Consider the following 26,184-nt stretch of genomic DNA (forward strand, 5'->3'; position numbering starts at 1 on the left):
TGATCAGAGTTTTCAAAGGCAGTGCAAATGACTGCTGAAATCCCAGGGCTGGGCTCTCATCTTTGAGTGGGTGAAAGTGCTGGAAAGTACATCAAGAAATTCTATGCTCCTTGGATTTTACATTCTAGAGATCAAGATGGAGGGATTCCCAACTTGATAAATTCTCCTACATTCAGGAGATAATCAAGCTTGTCCCCTATTGCCAGCTTCCCCAAACCTCTCGTTTTGGTCCTTTTCTGTTCCCTAATTGGAGCTGCCTCACCCTGCAGGCTGTGCTCATGGCATGCGCTGCACGCCTGCTGCTCTGGCCAGCACAGCTTTCCAGTGTTTGCATTGCACTGCTTCCAGCAGCCGGCCCAGTTTGCTTTAGTCATTGAAATTCTGGCGGAGCCCACTTGATTTTGTTTGTAACTTGAAACAATTTCTCTCAGCAGAGCCCCAAGGCATGAGGATGGCCAGCTCCAAAGCCACTGGGCTCTCCTGGGAGATCACTTGGCTTGCTTTTGCTCTCTGTGCTCATCTACAGGTAGGTAATGAACTTGTTGCTGTTGTCGTTCCTGGTCCTCTCAGGTGATATTGCTGCACACTTTGCATGGCTGTTTTTAAATAGAAAACTGCTGAAGGGGCTGCACTGTAATTAAAAGGCTCCCAATGAGAAGATTTTCCTTTCACCAAACCTTCAAAGACATCAGTGTGGGAAGTGAACATTCTCTCTCTTGCTCAGTATGTTGTACCTGACTTTACCAAAGGGTGGTGACCAAAGGGAGATCTTGCCAGATGTGTAATGCCATGGGTCTTTCTAGGCAGCACAGCTGTTCTTTGCTCCTGGGAGTTCAAGCACCTGATAAATGTTAAGGTGTACTGTAAGGGACAAACGTTATAGAAATACCTGGGTAGAAACATCTAAAGCATTTGGAAGTGGGAAGGCAGGGAAGGTGGCCCAGAAAGGTCTTTGCTCCAAGTGTTCAGTGAATGCAGGAACCACGGAGGAAAAACCATAGATGCCATCTGATCTATTGCCTGACACATGAGCCTAATCAGTTCCAAGAAGTGAGTATTTCAAGAAATATGGTGTGCTGGCGTGCCGCAGAGATGTTGTTATAGTATGTCATTCTCCATACGGATAGTTCCCACAGCACAAAATGTTTCAAGGATTCTTCAGTCTTAAATATACACAAATCCAGAAATCCTTAGAAAAGGATGGCTAAATAAACCGAGTTTTATTTTTTAAAAAATAAATAGGAAACTTTTTTTGAAGCACTGCAGTAGTTTTCAACAAAAAAGTGAAGTCTTTAAATAAAATCAGTGTTGGTGTGTTGCGCTGTTTGTGCTATTGCAATGTGGAAAAATGGAGCGTGGTGTGCTGCGCAGTATACAAACATACATCCTGATGAATTTTGAATTGAAGAACAGTACAGCAGGCAAAAGTGAAGTCTGAAGGAGTATGAAGAACTGAGGAGGCTGCACTAGACAGCTGAGTAAGCTGTGATCAATTTAGGGTGGACTTTGAGGTTCGAGGTGGTGGTAATGGGGCTCCAAGGCATCCTTAGTAGCACAGCTGAGTGCTCTGTGTGCTGTGAGTGATTTGGCAGATGATGAACACCTCCTCTCTGTGGATTATGGTTGCAGCTAACCAGTACACTGGTTACTTGAGTAAAGAACTTGCCATTAAAGAAAAAATTCACCTCTGTATTAACTGTGCAGTAAAACACAGTGCATTCAATGCATGTCTGAGCAGACAGGGCCACAGTGGGATCTGCTTTTTGCCTGCATGTTTCTTGTGCAAGGACAAAAATGTTACAGATTTGCTGTGCCTGTTCAGCTTGTATTTTTGTGTGCAAGCAGTTGAGTGGTGCTGTAATAACCAGCCCTATAAAACACTCAGAAAATAGTTTATGAAGTTCCCTTAATAGTTCTGTTCAAGAAGAGAATAGAAGCTCGGAGAAGGGAAATGTCAATTTCGTTTTTGGGCCTTTTGGTTATGAAGGGACCATTTTTTTGCCTTTACAGTATTTTTCTTGTATTTTTTCTTTCATGTTATTCTTATTGCAGAGCTGGAACCAGTAGTGGCATAGTTTCCTCTTCTCCACGAATGGTTTGGCATAGCTTCACTTGTCTCTTTATAATAAAAACAACCCAAACACATTGTAGTAATCAATTGGCTATTGTGAATAGCTTTATGAACATTTCAATCCAGGTCAAATTTTATGGTCTTGATTGTCCTTTAAAATACTGTAATCTGTTTGGCATATTTGAGTCATTAGCACTTAACCCCAATCTTGTAGGCGGCCTTTTTGCTCCTAAGGTTTAGGTGTTTTATCACAAATTTAGGCACATTAAAGATATTTTATATTATTTAACATAACATTTTTGGTATCCAATAACCATTAATTCTTTAATTGGTTGCTTGGGGCCATACTGTACGGACCACACACAGCCATTTTACCCTAATATTGTACAGTAACTTCTACTTCTGTTGTTTTTGGCTATTAAAGTGCTTATGTCTGGAGCTAATCAATTAGAAACAATTGGATGCTGGGCAAGGTCACAAGTCTATGTCATATCACTTATGTGCAATTGATTAATTTCATCCTGCTTGAGGCAGGTACAGAATAAAATAATGACCATTTAAAAAGAATGTGGTGGGAATGTGGTATGAATGTAATGCAAAGAAAACTTTAACATGAGAAGTTGTGAAAAAGAGGTAGCTGTTCCTGAGAAGCAATGGAACTTAACTTTGGTTATAGGGGTCCCTTCTGATTCTTCACAGAATGGTAGCAAGCAGTGTGGTGTTTAGCTGGGCTCCAAAATTATCTCTGCCCTTGCAGATATGGCTGTGTCTCAAATTTGACAAAATTATTTTGTCAGTGGCAAATTAGTAGCTATACTAGTAGCAAATAAAACTAGTAAATTAGGTTTCCTAGGACAACCCAGGGAACAGTTTACCCCTGAGCATTGCTGAGCTGCCTGATTGGTAAATCTGCTCTGTGACCAAGAGCAGAGACATAAATCACTCAGGAAGAGATCACTTATGGGTAAGCCTTGGCCAAGTATAGAGGTGACCTTTTCTCCTATGTGCCAGTATAAACGAAATTAATGGAACTGCATTAGTCTAAAGCCAGTGGTAATACAAGCAAATTTGTATGTTTTTCTTGAAAACAAAAAAGATACTCCTCTATCAAATGATAGCAGCAACATGGAATAATTAATTGTTTCTGAAGATTTAAATGATGACTCTATTCAAAGAAGTTACTGTAGTCTACAGATTATATGTATTTGGGAATGTTAACTATATCCCTAGACTTGAATTTATTGTTAAATATTGTGTAAAAGGCTCCTAATTTCTCCTCACATTGTAGCAGGAGAGCTATTAATTCCACAGATTTTAGGGGATGGTTAAGCTAACAAAGTAGAAGTGTCCAAGTCCAGTTCTGCTATTCTGAAGTGATCTCTTGAGTGCATGTTGTTTCATATTGGTAATTGAAAAGGCAGGATGTTCAGCCTGGTAACCAATCTTTCTTAACCTTGTTGATGGTATTTTATTACACTATTCAGCTAGATGCTGTTAAATTTGTTATGAAATGTATGCAGGACTGTATATCTTTATGGTCTTACTAATGGATTACTGGCAGGAAGAAATGATGGCTAGCAGATTTGTATGGGCAAATATATATCAAGAATTTTACACATGGATTCATTTTAGATTTATTCTCTGGTATGTTGTTTTCAAATCAGGAATATGCTGATATTTTTGTAGGTTCCTACAATCCAAATGAAACCCTCTACAAGTCAGTACATTTTGTCTCCAAAGACCATGGCTTTGGTAATGTGTGCAGAGGGAATAACAGCAAAGACACCATGTCTGGATATTTAAGAAGCATTAGGTCTTGGTTTCTGTGGAAGGGAAAGTTTCATAGGTCATATATTCATTCAATAAATTGTTGGTTGCTTCCATGATTTATGTTCCTGCAATTCCTGCCTGTATTATGGTCTTTTCTAACTATCTGTGATATTTTGGAAATGCAGGATATACATGCTGAAAACATTATTGTCTTCAAAATGATTCTGCCATAACCAATCTGCCAAAAACTACCAACGTAGTAAATGTCTTTAAGGCTGAGCTTTGCAAGGCCAAAAATCTGATGTCCATTATAAGACCTAGTGGACTTGGAGACCATCTTCATGGAAAACCTTTGGATTATTGTTTTACAGTCACTGAATGTATTGCTCACTGATGTCCAGAAAATACATTATGAGCTACGTGCCCTACCACATCCTTAAGTCTCCAGTAACCTTGATCAGAAATATCAGGATGAGATTGGCAAGTCCTGAGTTAAATCTGAAGCAGTTTTCTGTTTCTGTAGGCAGGTGGCAATTCTGCACCCATCTGGAGTTTTGCCATCAGCCTCAAAAGGCCTGTGGTTTCATTCTTAGTGTGAAGATTGAGTTGCTGCTTCTAAAGACAAATAACACATCTGAAACTGTGTGCAAGTATTCTGATTTAAAATATTCATTGCTATTGACAAGGTTGCAACTCAGTGACTGCATTACCAGAAAACTTATGTTTAAGTTTCTGAACGTGCTTTAAATTTATGACTGGTAATGATTGCTCAGCCAGTGCTCATAGAATCTGAACTGCTGTTACCCTCAGTTTACAATCCAAGAGTGGAATTGCCTGAAAAATTGATGCATGTGTCTTGTGACTTGAGACACAAACTATGTATGAATACTTTTTAAAATGTAGTCATAAAAAATTAAAGTCAGCTATGGGAGGTGACCAAGAGTACAGATGTCATCAATGAAGGCATCCCTTTACTCTCCAAGTTATTTGTTACTATGATAATTTCTCATGAAGTTACACTGAAAGTTGGACAGAAATTCTCAGATCAGTTGTATGTAGAGCTGCAAATTGTTGTTTCCAAGACCAGCTATCCAAGATTCTGGCACATTTAGAGAAGCCTTAAGAACAGGAATAATATCTAACAACTGCCAGTGGCTTCTAATTTCTCTTGAAAGAGTAGTCAAGAAATGAAGGAATGGCTCTAGGATGATCTTTGGTTTCAGAAGATACTGGAATGCTTAGTCACTGATAATTACTCATTCAGGTCTGCTTTGTGCAGCTGGGTCCTTCATATTCCTTACCAAATTCTGTTCCTGCCATTGCATCACACAAAATGTACATGATTTGTTGTACTGATATTAAAGCTCTTACTTTTCATCCAAAATTCAAGATTTAGCCATCCAAAAGAATGCATTTTGCTTCAAAAGTATATACATTTTAAAATCTGAGTCCTCTTTATTTGCTGTTACTTCTAGAGCCTGTAGGGTTCACATATTTGTCTTTACCTTCGGTTTTTGGACTTGAAGCTTTTCTTTAAACGGTTCTGCATGCTCACCTGAATCCCCAGGAGCTCTAATGTGGCTTGCAATGAAGTAGTAAAGTATATTAATTTCAGTGATACTAGGAACAGAGTCTTAATTGTGCCTCTATAGTTGTTTGTACTGTAAGTCTCTCCAAGGTATATCATATTGTGCAAATGTTGTACTTTAGTCAAGTCTGTGTGTCATCACAGTTTTATGCAGCTGATAATACTGATGGTAATTTTGTGGCTGTGAACAGTCCAACACCATCACATTTGAACAATTCCAGTGTAATTCTTATTAGGCAAAATCTCTGCAAAACAGAGCCAGTTTGTGCATGGCGAAAGAATGGGTTTGTTTTTGAAGTACAGTTTGACAGTGAGCACAACATTCCGGAAAGGACATTGGATATAGCCATGGCAACTCTGGAGAGGCTACTGAGACCCACATGGGAGCTGTACAGCACTGCAGTTCTGATATGCTCTGTGCACTCACTTTATTGTCAGTGATAGACAATAACTCCTTTAGGTTTTGACATCATGCACATACCTTTCCTCCCCATAAGGGGAGCACTTGATATTAGCTGAAGGCTGTAATCTGTCAAGTGCTCTTGCATTTAAGGGTCAGATTTTCAAAATGCCCTCACTCCAGCTTGTAGGAGGAAGGACAGTTCTGTGAGCTCCCTTTTGGATGATGACAGATAGAGAAGGATTTTCAGAAGGGTTTGTGGAGTCTTTGTTTTGATGACTTTCAGTAAGACTTGAGACGTTAAATGCAAACACTGTTAAGTACTCAATTGCATTGGTTAAGTGCTTAGCTGGATTTTTCAAAACAAGGTAAATTTCAATTAATCTAATGGGAGCCAGGCATTAGGTGCCTTAGGCACTTCTGAAAACTCTGGCTAAGTATTTTTCATCATATTTAGCTGATTAAACCAGAACTTCCACCCTTAAAATTCTTTTGAAATAATAGGTTTCTGGTGTGTAGGTACTAGTATTTGAGTGCATATTTGATAATATTTAAGAAGTGCAAGTACAACTGTCACATGTTTATAAAGGGAGGGCAGTTTTTGAGAACTTGGCCTAATAAATCCCTTCCAGGCAGCATATTACATAAAGTGTTTAGCAACAATGTTATTTCTGTTTCTAATTTTGTATTTATTAGATTTAACATCATTATGGAGGGAAAATGGAAACAGTATTTTCAGTCTGTTTTGAGAAATGTGGTTTCCAAGAATTGTCAGTTTGTCATGCTTCTGGATGCACTAGAAACACAGTGAATGCAAGGCAGCTCGACAAAATTGTGAAATAATATTAAAACAGCATTTATGATTGCAGTTACTAGATTGTTGTTGTATGCTAACTGTTGTCATTGGTGTCCTGGTGGGAGGTCCCAACTGGTTAATGAGGCTGATTTGTAGCATTAAATAAGTGGAAATTTTGTTTATATGTAGAATCATGTATTTCTGTGTTTATGTAATGGCGTTTTTTTCTGTCATCAGGTGCTTTGCCAAAAATTGAAGCTGCTTAAAATTTACAGGATGCATCCTGTTAGTGCATGCAAGCAAAGCAGGGTAACATTTACAGTGTGTATGCGTGAAAGGACCTGTAGAGGCTCACTGCATAGTAAATCAAGGTGTAAAAAGGAGAGTTTTAGCTGCCCGATCTCCTGCCTTTTAGAATCATAGAAAAAAGATGGGCATGGACACACCTGCACTGCTACAGAATGTGAAGAGTGAGGCATTATGTTTTCTCAGTCTCTGGCAATAAGTGTTTCCTGGCCTGCACCTTGCTGAAGCTCTGAGAAGATTGCAGGAACTGGCTTTATTCCCAGCTGGCTGATTCAGCAAGAAATTAACTAACTCCAACCCCCCTGGTTTTGTTGCAATTTCCCTGCTCGTATACGTGGCTGTTTGAGGCCATCTGCTGGGATGGAGAAATGGGAAAGGATGGGTTCTGGTTCCGATAATTTCAGATTTGCCTCTTCTGATGGACATTTTCTTTGCTTTCTGAGCTACTGCAGCCTCTTGTGGTGTAGCAGTGGAAGCAGAAGGCTGAACATCTGTAGACATATAACAAATGAAATATGCTAATATATGATTTGGCTTCCTCTCCTGAGAGTCTTCTCTTATTAGATGTTTTCAAGGTCTCATTACTCATTTGGTGTTTTGTTTTCTGGGGTCTTCAAATACTTTTAAACTGTTCCCTGGTTGAGTAACATGGATGTTGGCTGAAAAACCCAATAGCACGGTAGTGTCTTCAGTATTGTCTGCTTGCTAGGTGATATCCTAGTTGTAAACTGCCAGGTACATGTGACATATTATGGATTCTTTCAGCTGATCTCATCAACATTTCTTTTGAAAGCAGGACGGAGAATACATCTGTCCCTGGAGAGATGGGCTGTGTGTGCTGTATGCTATGTCGGGGATTTTGCTAAAGCCACTAACTGATGAGACTGCTTGAACAGGCTCTGGTTTTGTCCCCTGATTTTATAACTTTATTTATATAAATATAAGGTGCTTTATGTGACTAACAAATTACATGTTTCCTCTAGACTGGTGACTCTCAGGTAAGTCTTTTCATAGAACAGCAGTTAACAATCTTGATTGAACGTTAGGAAATTACACGAAAGGAAGGTGTAAGACAAAGCAAAGAGTTTCATCCTTTCACTGTATGAATTCCTGGTTTGCCTGTGCTGTGCACTGTATACAGTTCAGATCCCTTTATGAATGGGGGGGGAAAGGTTAGGCAGGAAATCAGCTGGTAACTTCTTTCTTTCAGTGTAAGAACTGAGTGCCTTTAAGTAAAACTGCTACAGGGAGATTGAAACAATTAAAGGTGGCTTTCTTCCATGTAATGGTATTTGGCACTCCTTCCCATACTTTTTGAATAGAAGGTTACATGGATTTCAGGGAAGATCCACTCCATAACACTATACAGATGAACCCCAGCAGGCTGGGAAGAGTGAGGCCAGGAAAGGATTGCAACATTCTTGCTCTGGACATGCTTTTTGGGTCCAGTTGTTGGCTGCTGTTGGAAGCTGATAGACTGCATTGTTCCTTGGTCTGAACCAGTTCAGCTGTTTTTTAGGTCATTTTGGTGTTTCTTGGGGCTACACTTGAGGATCATTGAGCTAGAACCAATTCTAGATGTACCGTCAGTTATGACTCACAATTTAAAAATTAACAAAGAAATGCATTCTCCAAACTCCAGGAGTATCTGGAGGATTGTCCTGGACGTAAGAACTTGCTCTAAACCTAAATGGGTGCCTACATTCAGAGCTTTTTTGTGTCTGCCTGAAATATTTTTTTATTTTTATATTGTTATTAATTTTTTTCATGAAAAAACTTTTAGGATGCTTCTGGTATATTTTCAAATGCTAGAATTTTAGAATGATTTTTAAAGTATGCAAGGAAATTCAGGCTTAATTGCTGGAATAGCTGCTTGTTTTTAAACAAACACTAGTATTTCCTTGAGGAAGATAAACAGAGAAATAGCTTCTGATGTTTTACTAAATATGGCTTAAGTTCCACTTTCATGATGTGATTAGTCCTGTAAAACACAAATATTCCAGATATTTTCCCTGCACGAGAGAGCACTTGCCTTCCCCTCAGTGTGAAGCTGCACACCCAAATGCTTTTCCCGTTTCCTTTTCCTCCGTCTTTCAGTTAAATTTGGAACACAATAGGTTTGTTAAAACTATAAGGAAAATCTCCAGAATGCTATCTCAGTGTAGGGGGTTTTACCATGCAGCTGTTTATCTTCTGCTAGGAGGGAGCTATAAATGTACTTTTAATGCCAGGAGTTGGGCTTAAAATGCTGTTAGTTATCTGGTGGGAATAGATTTGAAAATTAGTAAGCAATTAGGTCAGTGGGCAAATACACTTTACTTAATGTTGTAAGTCTCATGGGCCTTTCCAATATCCTGTTAGCATCACCTGTTCTTAACACTCAACCTTTTAAAGCTTTTCCCTTATGCAGTGTGACAATGAAAGGGAAAATTTTGTTTAACTCATAAATGAAAATTAATAATAAAATGTTAATTTAAAAACCCCCAACTTGCATGGTTTCTCCAAGGGAAACAGAGATGTTCTCAGAACACTAAGCTTTTCTTGGAGAAAATTTCTTCCTGTAGATAACCATCTTGAGAAGGGCCTTAGTTGGGATAACAAAACATGTGCGTTTTGTTCTGATCTTTTGAACTTGCTTGAATTATGTCCTTAGCAGACATCAATGATGTATGTGTTTGTAATTGCTTATTTTTCTTGCTGAATTTAGACCTCTGTAAGCCATCTGTAATGTGTCACATAAATGCCACTATTTAGAAATGGGGGAAATGTAGGAATTGTAAACTTTCTTTTTCACTATTTCAAATGTTAAGGCCAATCCTTAAGAGCACTGAAGAAAAGACCTAGTCCTCTTCAGCTGTACTGTTGAGTATCTCATCATGCCTTGTCTGCCAAAAGCTCACTTTAAATCAGTGATAGTATGAGAGCTCTTGTACTCCAGAGGCACAAGATCCTTCATGAGGTTGCTGTGCCACAAGTGAGACCTTATTCTGTAAAATTCAGGCTTTCTGCTTCAACAGTACAACATTCTGCACTTGAGTACCAAGTGAAGTCTGCAGGCACTTTGCCTGAGACATCAGTGGGAGTTTTTCTGGAGTAATACCTGCCTATAGGAAGCAAACTGAGGCTGAATTTAATTAGTGCTAAATAGCTGGCTATCATATTTCCTGTTGTGTTGTGTGAATCAGTCCATCTCTTCATCATAGAACTGCTAAGGACAGATGGCATTTAAAGTGTTGCCTGCAGCTGTTTTCTTGAAAAATGACTGTATTTGTCTCTCTGGGAAAAAAAAAAAGAAAAAGTAGATTTAATAAAGATAATTTTCCTGTTGCTTATAAACTTTGCAAAAGTTGAAGTGCATTCCATTTTTTTGCATGTCACTTTTTTACTTTGTGTGTCACTGAAGACCTTTTTATCAGGGGTTACAGTCCATCCCTGCTGGCAGGAATTCCTCTGAACTGCAGTAGAGGGAAACATCAAAACTGGTCCTTAGAGCACGTGCATTGTTTTTCAGGAGAACTGAAACAGAACATGGAAACTCACTTTTTAAAGATCAATGTGGCTTTTTGCCAGAATTATTATATTCAGAAGATGTCTCTGAACCTTTTGAGGGGTTGCACTCTCCTGCTGCATGGTACAGTTCTGAGAGTGAAGAGAGGGAGACACGAGCTCACCACCAGTGAGGAAGACAGAGCTGATTTCTACATGTTAGCAGCATTTTGTCTGTGCATATGAAAATTGACATCATGGTGTAGGAATGTTGACCGTGTTTTGCATTTTGCTAGCTGCACTTACTGGAAAGCATGTGTTTCAAAGGGAGTTTTCAATTTTTATGTCTTTGCTTCCATAATAGCCCAGTCTTATTTTGAATGTAGGCTTGAGCTATGAATAAAATTTAACTCATGGAGTAAGATTCCTCTGGCAGAAAATGTGAATGAGTTATGCAAACATTAACCAGTAATGTACATTATTGTACATCAGAATAGTCAAAGCCAACCTTTAGGTTCCACTGTTACCACTCAAACGTGTCTTACTCTGTTTGAGAATGCCTTACTCTGAGAGTAAGGATGCTGAGTTTGGCTTTTCTCTCAAGAAAAGCTGCAGTAAGTGTGGAGAAAACTTAGCTGGCTGCACAAAACCAACCCTTTGGTTGTGGGAAATTTCCATGAATCTGATTTCTTAGTTCCCGATGGGTCTGTGAAGGAAGGGAGCTGAGAAGTGAAGAAAAAAGACTAGCAGCAAAGAAAAAGTGGCACTAGCTCTTCATCTGGAGAGTAATCATTCAGATAAAATTGGCAAAATTCAATTAGATTATCTTTCAATAACGTGCTGGCTTCTCTCTTCGACCTTCATAATCCAATTAATTTTCCCAGAGTTATACACTGTAGAAAGTTGGCAACCCAAGTTTCCCATGTCATCAACTCTATCCAGTCTCCTGAGAAAGAGTTTTCTGACTGCAACATCCTTGCACCTGTTAGTTCTTCCCCAGCTCTTCCCAAAATCAGACTGCTGTGAACACCTTCATGTATTTATTCCATGTTACTGAAGCAATTTATTGACTTTAATAATGGGATTCCCCAGCTGACAGGAGACAGGCCCAGTTCCATTAACCTGTTCTTGTGATGAAGGACCCAATTCTTTTTTTCAGTGTCTTGGATCGATTTGAAAGAGTTAGACATCTGTATTGTGAGAAATTACATCTGTGTCTTTTAGTGAAATCCGAAGTACCTAGTACCTGTTAAACAGTCTATGCCTTTGCCTCCAGAGAAAAGTTATCCCATTTTCTCACAAGGAGCATTTAACAATCCCAGAAAAATGTAACTTTCTTCTTCAGTGGTGCTGTGCAATATCTCAGTCCACTGCTGAAATGTTAAACTTTGTTCCTGTGTGCATGCTGTGTGGAAATACCTGCATGTGTAGCATATGTGATTGCACTAATGAAGTCTCAGGCAAACTGAGATTGTCTTTAGTTGAGTTTTAGTCTGAATTAAGTTTTAGACAGCTGCAGGTTCCTGATGGAATCTGCCCTACATACGAGTTAAAGGGCTGCTGCATAAAACAATGATTTACCCCAGCACTACTTTTAGTTGACAAATTAGACACAATCAGAGCTTTTTTCACAGCTAAATAAGGATATGGGTCGATTGATAAAAATGAGGAATGATTCATGTTGAAGCGTGATGCATTTTGCTAGGCTGAATACCTGCTCTGGGGCTTGCAGTGGCATGATTGGTTTTGTAAAACAGGGGCCTGTTTCAGGATCTCTTTTGTGTTGGAATTGACTCTTGGAATAAAGTAGCTTAGAAAAAAATCCTGTTCAGAGCTCCATGATTAATATCATTTAGGTCAGAAATAATATATGGAGCACCTGAATAGAAATAAGATCTCGATTTCTCAGGACATTCTTGATTCTAATGGATCTTGCTTTCAGAAATGCATTACTCTGTGCAGGTATTTGTGTTGAAACTTGTCAAGTTCTGTTCCTTGATACTTGTTCTATTCAGCTTTTAAGATGCTGGTGTGGCTCATCTGTGTCCATTCCTCTTGCTGGAGGGCTGCCCTAGCCAGTGCAGTTTCCATGGGCTGTCAGCACCAGAGGATCTCTGCTGCAGAAGGGATTTTTCCCTCTGTGGATTTGTGGGTGGGGTACTCAGCTCTTCCCCAAGGCTCTGGAGCTGCAGGGGCCTCTCAGTGGGATCAGTGCTGGCTGCTGTGAAGGGCACATAAGAGCTTGTGTTTTTCAGAGTCATGTAAGCTGAATGGCAAGGCTCTCACCTAGCTGTTATTTTCCTACATCTTGGTAATGTTTACTTTATTTTTTTATTTGCCAACTGCAAAAAATTTAATGATTATTCTTAATATTTCGTCAGAACATTTCCCCATAAACAGCTGTACTTCAGATATATCTCAAATATTCAACTATTAATTGTCACGATACCTACCTGTGACTTTTATTGTTTATTTCTAGAATCTGATTTCAAGGATGGCAAGAACTGTACAAGCTTTATTGTTAGGGGTGAAATTTAAACTTTATTGGGATTAAGTGTTTAATAGTATAATTTGCTGCATGTGTTGCAGATACAAGCTGCTATGAATAGATCCTCTGTAAAAAAAAAAAAAAGCATTTGATATGTTATGTATGGACTTAAATCCAATATGTTGTTATCCTTAACTAAAGGAAATTGTAAGAAGAGATTTACAGGGAAGGGTTTATTCTATTAACTTTAATTTCTTTAAAACTTTTCTCATCTGAAGTTGAACTTGGTTTCTGTATTTTGACTTTATTTAAAATGTGCTGTACATTTCCTCTGTTCCTTGAATATTATTCTGAAAATAGTACAAATTGTCTGTTTTTCATCTGCATGAGAAGATGAAGATACAATTAGTAGCAGTAGGTGGATTATTTATTTAAGTGGGGTGCCCTGATTTTCTATTTGTCCGCTCACAGTAGACCTGAGGAGTTGAGCACAAGGTTTCCTGTTACATTACTAGATTTTTTTTAAAAAATGTAATTTCTATACCTTGTAAAGAACTGGGAGGGAGACGCTCCCTTTCCTACATGTCTTTGACCCCCAGCCTCCCAGGAAGTAGTAGTACAGAGCACACTGATTTAGAGTAGGCACTGGTTTGGATTCTAATGGCTTTTAGGTAATAAAAATAGGAATGATTCTGTGTCTGTAAATGGCAGAAATGAAGAGTCTTGGTCTATTTTGAGATTTAGAGACCATATTAAATCTTCTTGGCATAGAACTTTTGACTGGGAGATTTAATTATTGTCCCATACTTCCTTTTAAAGTGTGTATCTGCTTCTTTGAGGGTTTTATATAAGTAGGTAATCAGGCTTTTTTGGGGGGAAATTGGTTGCATTTTTTTATAGGACAATTTGCAGTCAGTACCTTTGTTATTAAAGCTGGAATAACTCAAAATGAGGGAAATTGCTGCATGCATTATCTTAACTCTAGGAAAGAAAAATCATATAGGGAAGGGATAAGTCTCACTGAGTCATTTTTGAATGGTTTTCTGCAAGAGGACAGAAAATTTTAGCCCTTGTGCAATGTGTAGGATTTCCTTCTGCCTTTCCACCAGGAACTATAAAAAGGTTGTGTAAAGACACAGAATAATTACAGCCTAAGTCAGGCCAGCAAATTGGCTTTTTCACTATAATCATGATAAAAGAACATCTTTCTTGGCCAAAAGGACTGGGCTATGAAATAGAGATGTTCTGGACTGATAATTCCAAGTACAGCCAATCTTGCAGAGAAATACACAGGTTAAGATTAAATTTGGATCTTGTTATTTAAAATGGATGCTGTTTAGGCTTCTTATAATAGCATTTTACTCTGTGTAGGGTGCAGAGGAAACCAGGCCTGTAAAAAGTGCAAATGAAAAGAGGAATACCGCCACAGATAACTCCAGCATGGCTTAACAGTGGGACTCTTATTGTTTGCAGTTTGCAAAGCAGCAGAGGATGTGAAGAAATGTATAATTATGCAGGATAAGAATAGATCAACTGAATCAGTAAGATCACAGTATTTCACACCACTGCAAGTTCACCAGCGAAGGTTCCAGTTTCAGTAGTTTCTGGTGTCATGGTTGTCTTTAGGCTGAGATGTCATAGATGTATAGGGCAAAAGGAATCTTCTGCAATTAAATAAAAGGGCAGATGAATTTATTTCCCTCCCTTTGCACAGTCCATTGTTCTTGGATTCTGTCTGTATTTTGAAAAGTCTTAGAATGCTAAAGACAAACATATGAGAATCTGGAACCATGCTAAAGCTTTAGATACTGAGCTGTTAGGGTTGGCCTCCGAGCTCACATTAGCTTGTACTGGCAAACTAAGAGCTGACTGCGGATAAGAAAATTCAGGGGAGGTTATTGCCACAGATCCTTCCAAAAGTGCTCAGGAATAGTTGAAAAATATTCTGTAGGAATAGTGCCCCTCTGTAAATCTTCAAAATTAAACTGTGCTGTCGAGAATTCTGTTTAACCTTAAGTGCAAATGGTAGTGGTAAAAGAGCAGCTGCTAGATATAAGAGTGGATGATCTTGCACCACTGGTTAGACATGAGGCATGTACTGGGGACTCCACATTCCCCCTTCCCCTTGCTGGCTTTAGAAGTAGTGAGCAGAGTATCCCATGTCCTACAAGAGGCATGACAGTTTTTCAAAGGCAAGGTCAAAGGGAAAGGAACAAGATTATGTGTACTCTTTTCGAATTCAGTATATAAAAACTGCCTTCGAAAAGCTTTTCCTTAGTAGTCATCCTACTTCTGAGAAAAATAGTGGTGTTTTCCACTTGGCTGGAGCAGGAGAGGCTGAAGGACTCGCCTTCTAAAGGATGTCCATGACACTTAGAGCTGGTGGCTCATTTTGCCTGCAAGGCAGATGTGTGAAGAGATTTGATTGTACCAGCAGTAACAATAAGTCAGTTCCTCCACAGCCTTTACTGGTCAAAGCAGGAGGGTTTTTCAGTAGCTTAACTACAGTCTCTGCTTTGTGTTCAGCTGTGGATCTCTAAGTTTCAGCTGCTGGTGGATTCAATGAAATGCCAGGAACTTGGTACCTGCTGAAAAGTTATCACCTCCTCTAGTCAGCTTCTTCAAACTGCTGCTAAAGAGAAGGAGACAAGACCATTTATTCCTACTATCCATCTGCTATGCCATCGTAAATCCAGCATGATATTGTGGAGTAAAATTATTCTGTTAAATTTCCTGTAGAAAGATAATCACAATTGGAAAGCAGTGCATGACTTATGACATGTCTCAGCTTGTCTGTCCTGGGAACTATCCATTGTACGTACACATCTGCTTCTGTACACCCACACAGGATGGGAAGATATTCCTCCACAGGAAGGTCTTCCGTTCCCTCAGAATGCAGGTGGTATGAATTGGCAAATCATGGATTGTGGATGTGGGGGCCAAGTTCCCAGAGCAGCGCACACAGAGTGAAGCAATTCACTCAGCTGCTCGGATGAGAATACAAGATGAGTGAGTAGGAATACAACCACGTGGCCCATCTTTCTGTGTTCCTTCTGTGATAACTGTTTCACTCACTTATACTTGCTACTTGCTGCATTTGAAATCATGACCATTAGAAGACTAAAAATGCTATGTAATGAGATCAGTCGCAAGAAAGACACCTGGTGCTTAAAATATTTAAAGAAAATGCAGAGCCTTTAATAGGGCATCATACATTTTTAAATTCCAAAACTCTAGACAATGTCTTGCCTTTGAATTACAGATGTTCCTAAGTGCTGTCCATTTTTTATCCTTTTTTTTTGTTCATTGAATGCTGTTCTGTAATCACCTGGATAATTTTAAAGTTGCTTAATGAAATTTCTTTGCTGGACGTGGAAGATGGGTGACCAAGTTGTAGTATTGAAACTATCCTGATTAGAACAGGCACCCTGTTCTGAATTAGCAGTTTCTATTTTCATTTTATGTCTGACTGGCTCAGCTGTGTCTTTTAACATTTCAGCAATTCTGGTTCATTCAGAGGATTTATTTCATTCTTTCCAGCAGCAGGGCCTGTGTTTATCTTTTCTCACCTCAGTAAGAGCCCTTTCTCCTTCACCATATCAGTCCTCCAACATTACTGTACACATTGTATAGAAGAACAAAAATGAGTCATTAAACTAATGACCATTAGTCTTAACAGTTGTCAGTGAACAGATGCCTGCAGTGCCTGTCATGTGAGCTTTTAATTGCTCTGGGGTTTGCTGCTAAAGCAGAGTAATCTAAGTAGTGGCTTATTAGTGAGTGTACATGTGAAATGCTGTCAGTTAATGCTGGCAAATGAGTTGTGACCAGGAAGGGAACAATCTTCAGATTAATGGTATGTCCTCTTACACAGTTGCACTATTTGCTTTTTGTTCAGTTATTGAACCTTTGTTTAGTTAGTGTTTAATTTTTAATGCTGGATAGTGTGTCTGGCTCAGTGCAATGCACAGTTAAAATTTTGCCCTGCTTGAGATGCTTTCACTGGCAAGAGAGAATGATGAAATACACTTGAACAACCACCCTTTCTCCCCTGCAGAAAGTGAGAGGAAACTGAAAAATGGATGGATGATAAATATCAAGACTGGCATCACTGGATTGAGGGAATAGTTAAGCTGAGGTTTAAAGGTAGCTGAATTAGAGTGCTTGGAGAGCGAGTTGTGGTGTTTGAACAGTGGACCTCAGTCTGGGAAACCATTTCAGCAGCAGCACCTCAGGTGGGAATGATGGTACTGGAAGTTACTGTCAATAATCTCAAAGTGGCAGATGAATGATAAGACAAAAGTAATTTCTTAGGGAAAAATGGCTTACTGTGAAGTTGCATGCTTTGCCTCATTGTTGGTGTATCAGAATTCCTGACACCAGTAAAGCACAAAAAGCTTTAAACCTCTAGAATATTTGCAGAAATGCATTTGAGACTTAGAGGCTGCGTGCCACGAACAGTTTCTTTCGGGAATTTCTCTTTAAAGTCGTGCTGAAACAGGTGTGCACACGTGGAGGGCGCTTGGCTGAAAGGCATTCACCTCATGTGCCTTATTAATAACCTTAAACCAACATTCCTACAGCAGAACCGTGACCATTTAACTGCTTCCTTATTGTGAAAATGTGCCTGACCAACTCAATGTGTAAGACTGCTCAGTCCATAAACCCTGCAAAGGGACTTATTGCAGTGGAGAAAGAAGAGTAGACAAAGAACTGGGTTAATATCACTAAAATTATCAGAAGTAGTGGAAAACTAACAGTGGAAAAATCACGTTTTCCTCACCATGTGTTAAATGCATTCGTGTGCTGAGCTGTTGGAAATCCTGAGTGAGCTGGGAGTGAACATCTGGCTGGGGCATTTCTCTACAGTCTGGTTTCTTCCAGGTGAGAGAGGTTTTGTCAGCTAGAGGTAACAGGGAGGAGAACTATTTTGACTATTTACACTCTTATTCAGGGTGGTCTGTCTTCTGTAAGTAGAATTTAGGGATACCCCCCCCTCCCCAGCCCCTCTTTAGAGAAATGTTGACAAGATGGTAGCAGGCACTCTCAGTGCTCAGCTGAGAAAGGTGGCTGAAGAGCAGTGTTAGCCTAAGCTCTCCTGTGGTCCTTACAGGCCTATTTGGTCATTGAGAATCTTTCTGATGGTAGATACTGATTATCAGAAGCTTTCTATCTTCCTGATCTGTCCAAGTTGCTTAGTTGCATGCCCTTTGGGTTCTCCTACTTGAGTTTGGGCTATTTTATCTTCAAAAGAGTTGTGCCAAAGATGTGTTTTCCTGCTGAGAAATATTATTTGAGTTCTTGGTGGCTGAGACTTTGCCTCTTTCCAGGTCAATTTCTATTAGGAGAATTTGTAGTCATTTACAGTAGCAGAGCAATTCCATCCATTTCTTCTACCTGTTTAGTTTATGATAAACACCACACTGTTGCTGATGACAATATTGTATAAACAGTGTGCAATGAAGAAAAATTACTAGTGCTAGGGCAGCCTTTTTGGGGGCTGACTCTTTGCCAATTTTTCCCTGCCACCTGAACCAGAAGCAGATGTACAGAGGTTGAGGGCAGGGAGAAAACTCCCTGTTATCAGCAATGAAAGGCATGACAGTGCCCTGCCATATATGATAGAGTCACTGTTCAGGTTTCCTCACGTGACAAAATCTTTGGTTTTAATTGCACTCCTGAACAACTTTAATATCAAAATCTCCAGCATTTAGCTCTGAAGTGTATAGTGGTTTAGGATTCTTTTTTTTCCCCTAAGTGCCGTGGTTTTAATACCATTCCATCACCCCACACATTTCCCTTCTTTGTGTTTTCATTATGCAACAGGAATTCTCTTAAAAATCTGGATCTGCCACTAGTTCTAGCAGGTGTTTGGCTTCTGAGTGCCAGAGTTTTTTTCTTCACGCAGCTTATGGATGAGAATTTCACTGCCCTTAGGCACAATTTCAACTGAAGTATATGAAAAGCATGTTACTGTGTCAGTTCAAATTATATCACTATTAAAGAAAAAACTCAAAAGGAAATTAAATATAAATAATCATACTAACATAACATAACATTAATAACATAAAGGTTATAATTTAAATTAAAAAGAATTGGGAAAATATGAGTCAGAAGTCCCAGACTCTCCTGAGAGCAGCCATTGTAAATGAGGATATTGACAACTTTGAGTCACACAATATGTCTTGATGAATAGTACTACAACACTGGAGACTATAAGAACTAACTGTTATGTTTTAGTTCTGTATAATATATTGTGTGGGAGCTAAGTATTGTGTGAAGTCTTGTATCCTACTTTCCCTCATCCATATCCTGTTTATCTGATGGTGGCTAACACTCTTTTGAGGTACCCCACAGTGTCCTGGGTCCCATTTTGCTCAAATATAAATATACAAATTGCTACCACCTGTGTTGCCTTCTTTGGGCTGTTTAGACCTGCACGTAGAGAAGCTGGTCATATGGAATGGAGGGTGTTTTTCCTTAAATCCTGGGTCCTGCTGTCACACCAGCGTGGGCATGTCACTGTGGCCAGATGAGAGCAAAGAGGCATTTTACAAGTACTGTGCAGAATTGTTAACAAAATGGTGCCATCATGTCTCAGCTGCCCAGAATTTTTTCTTTGTTAGTTTTTAGGAGGATTTTTTTTAGCTGCAACTTTTGGTTACCTGAGAGCACTCACACCTTTCTTGTAACCTTTCTTCAGCAGAATTATAGTTATCCAGTCTGGATACTGCGAAAGGGGATGAGAAGGAAGTAATTTATTAGAAGAGGGTGATGTTAGTCTTGCAAGCCAACTGGGTGCTGTTTATCTCACCAGGAAAGGATTAGGCTGCTACAGCTCCTTTTTCTTCTCATAAGGCCTCTATTCATCAATTTTTTGTGGTGTTATTGGGTAATCCTAAGGTCTACGTTAATGCATGGCCTGCCAGAGCTAGGGGGTGTCTTGGCCCTTCATGGTGGAGGCTTCTTCCAGCCACTAAAGGAATGACCCTGTATCCTTCCTCATTTCATTTTGCTCTTTCCTTTGTTCCTTAAGCAGTGTGAATCTTCATTCAGTGCACGTGTTGATTTGTTGGGCTTTATAATCCAGCTGCCTCTGACAATGATCCTACATAGCCTTAAACTCTGCCTCTTTCTTGCCTTTTGTAAAGAAATCTGCAGTTCCTCAATGATTATGCTTCCAGTCTCCTCCAGTATGTAACTGGACCTGCAGTCATGGTCCTAGACAAGCAGGATTGTCTGTTTCCTGCAGAGGAGTGCAGTTGTCAGCAGCTTGTCACTTCAACAACAACAGCAAAAAAATCCTTCACCACATGGTGTTCATGATAAAGGACACTAACAAAATGTCCTGGATTTTGCTGCATGGAGTGAATTTTCCACCTGGTAGCTGGTATAGTGCTGTATTCTGGATTTAGGATGAGAATGATGGTGTTTTGGTTGTTGCTGAGCAGTGCTTTCACTAAGCTGAGGATTTCCATCTTACACTGTCCAGGAGGCTGGGGGTGCACAAGAAGTTGGGAGGGGGCACAGCCAGGACAGGTGACTCCAAGTGGCCAGTGGGAGGGATGTCCCGTACTGTATGGGATCACACTGGACAACAAAACTGTGGGAAGTTGGCCAGGGGTGTGTGGCTGATGCTCAGGGACTGGCTGGGTGGCAGTGAGCAAATACAGAGCATTTCCACTAGGCATCACTTGTTTTATACATTCTTTTATCATCATTGTTTTCCTTATTTTATTTTCTTTTTTTTTTTTTTTTTTTTTGTCCTATTAAACTGTCTTTATCTCAGGCCAAGAGTTTTACCTTTTTCCTGATTCTCTCCCCCATCTCTCCGTGGGGGTGAGGGAATGTCTGTGTGGTGTTTAGCTGCCTGTTAGGTTAAACTGCAACACAAAACTTTAAAAAAGTATTGCAGATTATCCTGGTTTCTTTGCTAAGGATGCCCATAGTACTCTTGTATCATACTTTTTTTCTGTGGTTATTATGAGAACCCTTAGAAACTGTCAATGAATAAAAGATAGAATTCCATGAGAATATGCTCCAATAATACTGAAAGGACTGTGTTTATGACAAGAATTTTACCAATTTTTAGGTTACTATGTAAAGAATAAAAAGAAGGTTTTGTCTGGAATAGTGGAACATACAGTGAAAGAAGTGAGGTAAAAAAAAAAATCTTTTTAGACCTATGTCTGTCTTACAAGATTTTAAAAAGAGGTTTAAATTAGGTATTTTCTCAGAGGTATTTTCTGTCTCATTTCCAGCTATTCCTTCCTTTTACTGTTTCCTCACAGAGAAGAGTTGATAAAGGGGATTCAATCTTAAAAAAAGAGTGAAAACATCCCCCAACCACTCCTATGCCCCCAAAGCACAAGCTTTGGGGAACAGGCAGGTAGAAGTTTCCCTCAGCAGAATAGATTGTTTTATCTACATGCTATAAATCGCTTTTATGTTGGATCTAAACATGGCTGAGCCCCTTCCCCATTCCCCAAGGCTAAGCTAAAGACTTGGGGAAGTAATTGGGTATTGTATTATTTTGAAAGCAGGATCTGATCCACAGTCACTAATTTTCTGACAATAATTGGAAGTGAACTGCTCTGGGGTTATCTTGTCTGGGTGCTGAATTTTTCCCCTTGGCTCTTATTTGTACAAAACTAGAGAAAATTGAGTAAGCAGTGTTACTCACAGACCTTACAGTGGTGTTGTATTGCAAGGGATGTCATCCTGCTGCAGATGGATTTGGGCCCTGGTTCTGTAAGGATGGCACTGGCAGCTTTGCCACTGATACCACTGGGAGAAGCTTCAGTCTGCTAGTGCTGCTCGTTTTAGAGCAAATTTTAGGTCGAGTCTGCCTAACACAGAGTTTAGAAGAAGCTTCATTGGAAGAAGGAAAACTTCAGGGTTCATATTTCTTTTATTAAGCTGGGGTTTGAAAGTAAATGAAGTTTTGGCTAAATACTGCTGCAGCCTTTCAGTGAAATGTTTAATCTTTTAGCCAGACAATAGCAAGAGAAAACATAAGTAACTGTTGATAAATATCCAAAAGCTTAATCACTAGTATAAATTTTAGAAGGTGCAGAAAAAGATTTCAAAATGTGTTGATCTCAGTCTGCAGCCCAAGCTATGCCAAAGAAAATGTATTTACATTTAATCAAGAAAAATGGTGGAAGAAATGTCCTTTTGAAAAGACTGAAAAATAGGATCTGAATTAAAAAACGAAATGATCTCCATTATTTTTTGTTTCAGTGTTGGCTTAAAGTTGTACAAACCAACAGCCTGAAGAAAGGTTTAGGCTGAGCACTTTTGTTCTGGTGACGTGATCTTAAGCACATTCCAGTCACTGGAATGACTCCTAGTGCTTGAATGGGCACAGGATGGTTTGAGCAGCAGAGATGATGTAGGCAGTTGCTTTCTAGCAGCTGTGAATATGATTATAGTTACAGCTTAGATTCAGTTTTCAGTGATAGACATTTGAAACAATAGCTGAACTATCAGTTTCTAAGTTGCTTGCTGGCAGCATTTTCCTGTTCTGGAAAAAGGTGGCTTCTCCAAAATGTTTAAGAATTGTCTTTTGCTTATCTTTGTATGTATCTTCAACTCAGAGGCACATTTTTCCAAGCTTGTTTTGTTTCTTCATGTTCAAACAGGCCTAGAATGAGAGATGAGAGGAAAAAATCATTAGATCTGGGCTTAAATCAGACATGTCTTAAGTCTGCTTTTAACTAATACAGAGCATGCAACATGGAAGAACAATCCTTGAGTCTCCCACTAATTCTGTCCCCGGCACAGCTTTTGACTCAGTCTTTCAGATTGTCTCAGCTATGACTTCCCTGATGAAATGTGACAGCCAAGTTCTTTTCAGAGTTATTCTATGAAGAAGTGCTTGACTTCAGTTCAGCCAAGTCCTCTTTCATTTTTCTAGGAGAAATGACATTTATATTTTAATTCTGATTTGGAATGCTGGCCTCTTAGTTTAATATTAATAATTAAATAATTGGCCTAGTCTGCAGAAATGCTAAGCTGCTGGCAGCTTCTGTGGAAACTCGGTTCACTAGCAGGGTCTTTAAACGTTTCAGAGTGTCTAGCATTAGGAAGCTGTTTTTGTAGATCTTGGCCATGACAAAAGCTAATCTGACTCTTACTAGATATTTCTTCATCACGATTGCTTGCTCTGGAGACATCTGAAGTTCTGAACTGTTGATGTGACATTGTTTATCTGCAAATACACTTTCTCATGTTGTGATGAAGCTGGAGTGCTGTGCTCTATCTAATATTTTTGTGTTGCAGTCCTTGAAAATCCATTAAACTAAACTGCTACTTAGCTGCTGTATTACTTCCCTGGGGCGTAAATCAAATGCTGCAGCAGCTTAGGAGACAGATATTTAACTTGAATTAAATGGGAATACACACATTTTGGTATATGATTGGACTTGCTGTGCATGTTAATCTGGCAAACATGTATTTACAAGTCATTAAGAATGCAGATAGTTTTTCTCTTCTTGGTTTTCCCGTCTTTTTTCCCCTAAAATAACAATTTTGGAAATGAACGCTGCCCATTTTCTGCTTCCAACAAGAACTAATAAAAGAGCCACAAAACAATGGAAAGCAAACTGCCTTTGCTGATTTGTCTTTATAGAATTTACTTTGGGCAGGGTAGTGCAGTTGTGCATAACTGTAAAGCTTTAGTTGATTGGACCTTTTATCTTTTGTCTGTGTTTCTTTTTAAAAGGAAGATATTGAGGCAGGTTCAGGAAGAACATGGTATTTGTCATTTTCAGCGTTTGAAATAAATCATTTTGAAGCTTTCATCTGCATTACTCCAGTTTGCTCTCATTATGCTCCCAAGTTTAGCAGGGACACAGGCTTAGTTAGGGAATGACTGATTTAAGTCTAGGTAATGTTTATGTGTCTCAAGTGTACATAACAGCAGAGTTCTTACTTTTCTCTGTATGTGCCTGTTGGTGCAAAGAAACTCTAAAATTAAAAAGTCCTCTGTACCTGAAATAGTAATGTTTTACTTCTAATTATGTTCAAGTAACTTCTTTGAGATATTAAATCTCTGTTTTCTCGCCTTCTTGACCTTCACAGCTCAGATTTAGTAGAAATCTCTCTTTCTAAAGATGTTGCTGTCTATATATAAATATGGAACAATTACTTTCAAGTCTCCTGGTGGCTATGATTAAGTAGAATAGTAGCATGCTATAATGAGGTTTGGTTGAGCTTTGTCTTGGCCTTAGTATCAAATTACCTCCAGGAACTGTAGACTAAACGAGATTTTTAATTTATCTGAAATTACAATAGCAGTTTAAGTCCTTGGATGAAATTGTTTCTCTCTAACTTGGAAGGAATGACCAATGTTTAATATTTATAATTTTTTAGTAATAGGAAAACTCTACAGTTTAGTGATTGCCCTGATTTGGTAATTGTGGGTGAGCTGGATGGCAATAGTTAACATGAATCCTGGGCATCAAGGGAAAAAAAGAGCAGTTAAAGTACTTTGCATTGTGTGGTGGTTTCAGAGTATGTCCCTGGGATTCCTTTTGGGTCAAATGCAATCAGAAGTTGTGCCCCAGCAGCACCTACTGTGCTCAGTCACTGGGAGATGCTCAGCTGTGTGTGGGCATTCAGTCCTTCTCAGCTGTGCTACTTGCTAATGGCAGTATTGGCTGGGAAGCACTCACTGACCATTCCTCTTACTCTCAATAATAAAATAAAATCCTCAAATCCAACAACTCAGGCAGATGCTTCTAGTCAGTGTTATATGGAGAAATGAAACTGGGCAGCAGTAAAAACAACATGCAGCTCTTGGTGGAAGGAGATCTAAAAACCAGAGGCTTGGATACAGGCAATACTTTGTGTCTTCTGCGGTTGAAAGTGGAAGAGTAATGTGGTCTTTCAGCACTCAGGTGGGGAGTGGTGAGTGAGGAAGCAATCACAGCCTGAGATCAAAGCTGTGCCTCCAGCACAAGGCTTGAATAAAACCAGTGCCATTTCCCACTTCCCACTTATGCTGATAGTTCTCCTTGATCACATAGGCAGAAAGATGTAGCATGGAAGACTTTGTTTTTTTCAGTTTCTGACTAATAAGTTACATGTCCTGATCAGCTAGAAAGATTTTCAAGCACTGATCTGTTTCCAATTTTTGTATTTTCATTTTTGTCAGTAGGTAATATATACTTTCTTGTTACAGGATATATTCATTTCAATGAATTTTATGTGATTAGTATTATATCTGCTTTGGGTACGTTATCACCTTCTACTGTCTTCATATGCTTAAGATCATAAAAGCTGGTTTAAAATGCCTTTTCTAAATCTTAAGTGTACTTGTAACTTGAAACATTTAATTTAAAGCTATTGAGATTAAACTGGCCATTAAACAGACCGAAAACACTAGCATGAAAGGTAATTGTTTTCTGAAACTTGCACTTACAGTCTTTGCTTTAAAACATGAATTTATATCAGATTAGCTAAGTCATTCAGAGATGATCTCAAATATACTGTAAGCCCACAGACTGTTGAAATTTGAATTATGTTTAAGCCAAAGTGCCCATAGAAATATAAAAAGCCTCATAAGAAGCATTGGTAGATTCCTCAGTGGGGAATAAAATGGACTAAGTAGAAACATTTTATTTCGTGTTCAGTACAATGTATGAATGAAAGTGCATTGGGAACATGCAGCTTACTTGAAGGTATCTGGATCTAGAGGGTAAAAATGTTTTTCTGCTACTTTGGTGAGTGAATACAAAAGAGTTCTTTGAACATTTGAAGATTTGATTTTTAAAAAATTTCTCAGTTTGGGCTGTTTATCAGATGTAATTCCTTGGTTTCAACATTGGTTGCCATGACAGCTCATAGCATGTTCTTAGTGGTGTTGTTTTTTTTTGGTTTTTTTTTTTTTTTTAATTTTTTTTTTTTTTTAATTAATTGCTTTGCTGCATTCTTCCTTACTTGAATTATACTAGACAGGTAGCAGTACCTATTGCTGCAGCTGCCAGATCAGTTTCCATTGTAACCTCCTGTGTAACCTTATAAAATATCTGCCTTTTACACTGAATTTTTCCATGCTTGGAAGCCAGATGTTGCTTGCTTGAATCTAGCAAGCATTTCTCTGCTTCTCGAGTGCGTAGCTGCTCATTAGCTTTTAACAACAAAATGGAATGTGTGTTAGAAGCCCCTAATTTTTCTTGTTATGTTTATCAAATTGGTATTTCAGCTTCAAATATTGGCATGTTTTATATTCAAAGCATGATACTGATTAATGTCCAAAGACTTTATATTTAAA

At 38.9% G+C, this 26,184-nt stretch overlaps 1 protein-coding gene across 3 annotated transcripts in view; it reads left to right on the forward strand.

Moving 5' to 3' along the window:
- Positions 1-26,184, forward strand: part of ADAMTSL3 (ADAMTS like 3) — a 174,311-nt gene that overhangs the window by 1,693 nt on the left and 146,434 nt on the right. For all 3 annotated transcript variants that reach the window (XM_048318254.1, XM_048318255.1, XM_048318252.1), the window contains exon 2: positions 435-526. In XM_048318254.1, coding sequence (XP_048174211.1) covers positions 446-526 — 81 coding nt within the window. In that variant the 5' untranslated portion in view covers positions 435-445. The remainder of the gene's footprint in view (positions 1-434; positions 527-26,184) is intronic.

This window comes from Corvus hawaiiensis, chromosome 13, assembly GCF_020740725.1.
Source record: "Corvus hawaiiensis isolate bCorHaw1 chromosome 13, bCorHaw1.pri.cur, whole genome shotgun sequence".
Taxonomy (NCBI): domain Eukaryota; kingdom Metazoa; phylum Chordata; class Aves; order Passeriformes; family Corvidae; genus Corvus; species Corvus hawaiiensis.